The sequence below is a fragment of the Metopolophium dirhodum genome, chromosome 6 (genome assembly GCF_019925205.1).
Source record: "Metopolophium dirhodum isolate CAU chromosome 6, ASM1992520v1, whole genome shotgun sequence".
NCBI lineage: Eukaryota > Metazoa > Arthropoda > Insecta > Hemiptera > Aphididae > Metopolophium > Metopolophium dirhodum.
Window position 1 is genome coordinate 16,213,429 of NC_083565.1, and position 6,753 is coordinate 16,220,181.

General features: G+C 35.7%; 1 protein-coding gene across 1 annotated transcript; it reads right to left on the reverse strand.

Moving 5' to 3' along the window:
• Positions 1–6,036: 6,036 nt before the first annotated feature.
• On the reverse strand, positions 6,037–6,753 carry LOC132946280 (uncharacterized). Its single transcript, XM_061016185.1, has 2 exons — positions 6,309–6,753; positions 6,037–6,206 (listed from the first exon to the last, which is right to left on the reverse strand). Exons 1-2 carry the CDS (start codon positions 6,751–6,753, stop codon positions 6,037–6,039), a joined length of 615 nt encoding a protein of 204 aa, XP_060872168.1.

Below are 6,753 nucleotides of genomic sequence, written 5' to 3' on the forward strand. Positions count from 1 at the left end.
ATAAAAATGCTCATGTTGAATATATATCTAAATAATTCATGTTTCTAATGATAATACATTTTCGTTACTTCGTGCACATTTCAAGTCTATGTCTATGTCCAAAAAGTGTCTCACTGAATATAATAATAAACATTAAACATTAACATGTTTAATCTTCATTAGCAAAAAAAAAAAACCTTATGACTTTTAGAAATCTGTTAAGAAAACCCGTGCTGGTAACTAAATGCTAAAGGAAATAACCTGCAATTGAATAATAAACTCTTCTAATAAGCAAAAAATTGCAAATATGTTTGTTGTAATGTTTTTCTTGATGTATTTTTAATGAAAATATAAATTATTAAATATTGATAACATTGCTAATTTTGACTTAACCAGTAACGCTTATTTTTCATTGGATGATGTCTACACTCTCATGTAATCTTGTATTTACTTTGCATATGATACATTCGAAAATCAAAGTCAACTAGATCGGGGGTGTTTTCAGGATTCTTCATTGGAGGGGGGGGGGTGTATATGAACTAATTTAAAGTAGACCGTGGAGTAGAAGAAATTTAACACTAAAAATAACCATGGGGGATCTATCTCCCCACACCCCTACAGTGAGAACGCCCATGAAGTAGATGTAAACTAAACTGATTTTGAAAAAAGGCCTTTGAAATCAGTGGGCTTAGTGAGTCAGGTTTTGGCAAACACTGGTTTTCTTCGTATCTTTGCGATAGTTATTTTTGAATCAAAATGTTTAGTGTAAATTCTAATGTATTTTTGATGTTTATGGTGTTCCGTAAGGTGGTCACATGATATCAACACTTATCTTTTCATTTTTTGTAAACAGTGCAGATTTAAAAGTAGATAAGTTTTAAAGTTTATAAGTAGGGCTGTGAATTTGTAGGAAACCACATTTAGTTAGATAATCATTACAACAATATTTTACAGTACCTATAGGTATATGATGGTGTTTAAAATTTTTATCTTTGAAACTTGCTCATTAACATAATATAATAATAATATAATATACAATATATTAGGTACATATAAATAATAATAAGGTCTTTGTAAAATGCGAAAATAAAAACCACATTTTCTGGTTTCACCATAAAAATAACAGAAATGAGTATGGTTATCCCTACTTAGATATATAGAACAAGTGTGCTACAAAAAGTTTTGAGGTGTTGATCCGGACTTTTATTTTGCAATATATTATGTAGGTACCTATCTATATTTTAACTTTTAATATACCTATTACCTAGTAATATATAATTGCACTACAATTTACGTAAATTATATAGTTGTAGGCTTGTAGCAGGTTAGAATAGGTTTAGTAAAGATTTAATTAAAATATGGAGGAAAGTATAAGACTATAAGGTTAGGTACAGCGTAGGTGTCGAGTGTACACACTATAGTAGGTAGGTACCTTGTCAAGTCGTCAATGATCGTCATTGAACCATGTATAAAGTACAATAAACGTATGAATACAATTTGACTCAATGATGATTCATTGCATATATGAAAAACGATTCTGAGCAAAGACGGTCATCATATTATATGTTTCTGTTTTTTTAGTATCTACCTACGCCCTATATTTCATGATATGTTTTTCGATATCACTATTAAAGTAATTTATTTTACTACACTACCTAGTATTACGGTAGGTTGATTTATTTTTTGCCAAAAACACTGCGTTTATATTATACAATAAATATTTAATTATTGTAATATACTATATTATATTTATTATTTATATTAACTTTTGAATCAATAACTTGGCAATGATATGCAAAATAGGCAATAGCTTAAAAATTAAAGTTAAGGGTCCCGGTGCCAGGTTTTTAAATTTTCCACAATTCTATAAAATTTGAAAATGAAATTTTATATTTTAGTTGCCACCTCAATTATAAGACTTTTCCACTAATCTACTACCCGATACCTATTTATGGGAGGGGTTGATGGGGGATATTATATCGAAAAAAATTACTTTACGGGAATAACTCTTTGTAGAATTGTCGGATTTTAATGACTATTTTTTATCTGAAAGAAGAAGACTTATTCCTGCATCGATCTTTGATTTTGTATTTTATTCAAATAATTGTATTAAAAATTTGTAAAAAAATGCTTTTTATCTTGTATTTTTTTAGACATATTATAAAGTTTGAGAATAAAATATTGAAAAACAGAGATCGATGCGGGCTATGACAGTCAAATTTTAGTTTAGGTCCAAAAAAGATACTAATGTTTTAATAGGCCTCATAGTCCGATGCAGTGTTTCATCATTGAGATTATAATCAAATTGTTAAAATATTACTCAAGCTCTGGAAAATGACATTATCTGGCGTTTATTAATATTAAAAGTGAAATTATTGTCTGTACACCATTCATAAAGAGAATTTAAATCAATTTGAAGTAAGTCAGCTTCGACTTGGTTGTTAACTGTTACTGTTCTAATGGAATATTCTTATATCATTAACAAACATTAGTAGTGCAGTTTTGCAAATTAATGTCATTGGAAATAAGAAATAATACTAAATAATGGTACTAAATGGGACCCCTGAGGAACTTCCGATGTAAGTATAATGTACTTAACACGTTTTGGAATAAACCAATTATCTTTGTAAGCTACAATTTTCTAAAGATCTTCAATAAAAGAGATAATCTATGATAAAAAGATTCATGAATACCAATCTGTTTTAATTTAATAAATAAGGTTTGATGATTAATTTTATCGAAAGTTAAGAGCGAAGTCGGTATCTATATATGACATCAACATTAGATTCATGAGAAATTGTGTCCGATACAAAATGTTGAAAGTTAGGTAAATTAGTAATCGTATTCTCATTTCGTCGAATACTATATTGATCATCCACGATTACATTATTAAAAACGGTTAAAACTTTATTTACAACCATCGATTCAAATACTTTAGGTATACAAGAGAAAATAAAGTTATTGGCCGGTAATTTGAAATATTAGGTAGATCATAGATCAGAAGAAGACTTAAGAATTGGTCGAATCAGGGTACCGAAGGAGAGGGATAAATTAAACAAGTAAAGTTAAGACGAGGAAATAACAAATGTACTGTTGCTTAGGAATATGTTTGGTATTAAATCAGGACCGGGACTGGAATTGGAACTTAAGGCAGGGCCGTCCCAACGATTTGCGGGGCCCGGGGCAGAGTAAAATGGCGGGGCCTAAAATGCCTAAAATGTCATTATCGCACGTCAGTTGCATATCGCATATGGGAGCTATACTCCCCAAATTTGAAACTCAAATGTGCGCAAATAATCTTAACAAATATAGTACCTTGCACCTACAACAACATGAATAAGTAAATTAACTAATAACGCACCATGTCATATAATCAAACTTAATGTAATAAATAAAAATTATCAAAAAAATATTGACAAAATAAGACAACAAATATAAAATATAGCAATAGGTACAATATAAAAATATATTAAAAATTAACTTTTCTGCTCTTTATATCCGCAAATTGATCAATAATATCATCATATTTTAATTGGTCAGCAATTTCTTTTTCGATAGAGATTATAGCTAAGTTGGTGATTTTTACTTGTGACAACGTGCTTCGGAGATGGTTTTTTTTATTAATTTCAGCTTTGAAAACAATCGTTCTGCTGAAGCAGTAGTTACGGGTATAGTATTCAGCAAATATTGGTAGGTAGTAAAAATTACACCAATTAAATGTATAAAATATAAATATAATAGGTAGTGTTATTATATAAATTTATAAGTACTACTTACATGTAATTGTGTCGTAACATCGGAATCATCGGATAAAATTTTCGGTTTATTCAAAAACTTTACTAACGTACCACGAATGGAGTTTATGTTTTCTTCAATTTGTATTTTTTTTTTTAAATTTTTCACTACCAGATAAATATTTTCGGAACTTGTCTCGTGGTCTTGACATTTTTGATTTTATATTTAATATTATTATATTATTTACCAGTTCAAAAGTTCAATAGAATATAATGATGGATTATTAGTTAATATTACTTATTATTAACGTCGTACGTGGTATGCAGTAGCCAGTAACTATAGTAGATTACCTATTGCTATTATTACTATTACTAGGGCTGTGAATTGAATGCACTAAAAAACCTTAAAAAATGCATTAAAAATGTCAAAAATATGCAATAAAATATGCACTTAAAATGCAAAATATGCACTTAAAATGCAAAAAAAAAGGAATATAAAATGCCAAAAATTATAGTATAAAATTTACTAAAAATGGTTTTTAATTTAATTTTTATATTTATATTAATATTGGGTACAGGATATTAAACATTAGTACAAAAAAGTGTTTATTTAAAAAAAAAAAAAAATAATAAAAATGTTGATTGAATTTTAATTTAGATATTTTGCATTAAGTTAATGCTATTCACCTGAAACATATTTAAAAAAATTCGAATTTAACACCATCCATTACAGTGACCCACTTGTAACCTACTGTACAGCAGAGCTACATTCACTTATCCACCTTTTTTCAAATTATTTTGTATTAACTATATACACTATGTACTATTAAATACATATTGTTATTTAGAACCCTCGTATAGTATAGTTTATACAACTGTCCATGTCGTTCCCGCCGCGGTGTACCTAATGCGTTATTTTATGATTTATTCAACAGTTTTCGTCGCTTTTAGTGTTTGATGGCTTAAATATTTCTTGGTTAGGTTGGTTTATACTCTGTATAATTAACTAACGATTTTTTTTATGTAAGTTATATATTCTAACGATTTTTAGTAGTTAAATCTGTAACAAATGATTAGATATACACTCAACAAAACGAAAAAAAAAGAAACAATATTTTTTTGTTTTCACAAAATTTATTTATTAATAACAAAAACAAAAAATAATACAAAAATGAAGAAACAATATTTTTCAAAACATAAATAGTATTTTGGTTGAAAAAAATTAGCACATTGGCTATCAATAATATATTAAAAAGGGCCGAGAATAAGAAAAAAAAATCGAAATTTACAATATATGAACAATTAGACAATTTGAAATAATTTTAAGAAATAAAAGGAAAAAAAATACGTTAGGCAGGAGGTCAGGACACAATCAACAAGGGGGAGAGGATGCAAGATGGCGAATTTTGGTGCGGATATATGCAATGTTATTGGCCACTGGTCACCTCTGCACGTTCTCACGACCTGTCCTGCGGGTTGCCGAGTATGTCGCGGGCGCGTTTGCTCGGACGCTTGACGACCTTGCCCAGCCGGCGAAGCCAAACCGATACGGCCGCGGAACGACCACGGATGTCGGCGACGAACGGCGGCTATAGTGCGCGATGTTGTGCGCGTTGACGGTCGACGGCGCGACGACTCTGCCGACGGACGGCGAAGACCAAGACACGGAGCGAGCGAATCGAGATTTTGTGCTGCGGAACCGGTGGGGACGAGCGAAGCGGCCAATGTGAGATTACCGCGGGGCGAAAAGGCGAGAGTCAGCGGACCGCAGCGCGATCCTCAACTCTCGGTAATTTTTGCCCTGGCGTTGTCCCTTCGGCCGCTTCTTCGTTCCGCCGCCGCGGTGGTGAAGTCGCGCGCCGCCAGACCCTGAAACCGTTAAGTTTCCTTGGATCCGGCGACGCTGACGTCCCCGTGTTCCTAGCACGCAAATCTCCATACCACTCACCCCGTGCCAAGGTCTCCGCCGCTGCCGTCGTACCGAGTCACCATCGCCGTCGTCATCGTCGGTGTACCGTCGGGGCGGAATCGTTGCCCGCGCCGGTACCTCTACTACTAGCCGCCGTCGTCCGTCGCCGCCGCCGCTCCACGTGACCGTAACTGCAGCCGGGCGCTCGCCGAGCCGCCAGAGGGTCTCGCGCGTCAAAGACGACCGAGCGCGCTACGCCCGCGAACAACCCATCGCGCCGCGGGTGACCGGAGAACGTGCGTGGGTGACTTACCGCTGCGCACCGTCCGTGCTCTTTCTCACATCCTCCCCTCCTCTGTGTCGCCGTCATCCTGCCCGTCGTCTACGGCCAAGGGGTGAGCTGCGGACGGGTTCTCATCGGCAGCAGCACAGAGCCCGGAAAAAGCGTCTTACGCTTTTCCACCTCGTACGAGGTGGATCGATTTTTCCGGGTGCTGCCGCCGGGTTTAGCCAACCGACCAGCTCACCAAGACTATTTTTTACAACTATACCCCTGGCCGGCTCAATTTTCTCATCCAACACGTCTTCTGTACGCAAAACGTCGTCGAGCGGTCCGTCCTCAGGAGTCGGAGTGGGATCGACAGGCCCCGACTCCGAGGACGGCGCGTCCCCACACGACGACGTACAGCTGCTCGCCAACAAAACGGAATGGTCCTCTTCTGCTTCCAAAATTTTCGAATTGTCGTCTTCCTGGACAGTGTTGTTGTTGCCGAGCGGTGCTGCCTCTGGGATCGGAGCAAGCTCCGACTCTGCTGCAGATGACAGCGCATCGCCGCTCGGCAATCCATCACTGTGCAAGGAGACGGACTCCTCGGCGTCTTCGTCAAACTCCTGTCCATCTGCGCCTCCAAGAATCGGATTTTGTCCTTCAGGCTCCGACTCCGGGGTCTGATCGTCGCCACTCGCAGTAGCGCCCGAATCAATGGCAGACAGAAGAAGGGTAACTAAACCCACGAGATATTCGTCTGTTTCGCTAGCGTAAGTGCCATCCATAATGTTGACAACAATGTCTTCTAAGATTTCGAGCAATATGACGTTTACAGCGTCGATGTTATAATAGTTAGTTGCCAT

Bases quoted from the DNA above. Each gene is read 5' to 3' on its own strand.
- LOC132946280 (XM_061016185.1), bottom strand. From the start codon at position 6,753: ATGGCAACTAACTATTATAACATCGACGCTGTAAACGTCATATTGCTC. The intron at 6,207-6,308 runs GTACGTCGTCGT...TGCGTACAGAAG, and splicing joins CGTTTTGTTGGCGAGCAGCT to ACGTGTTGGATGAGAAAATT.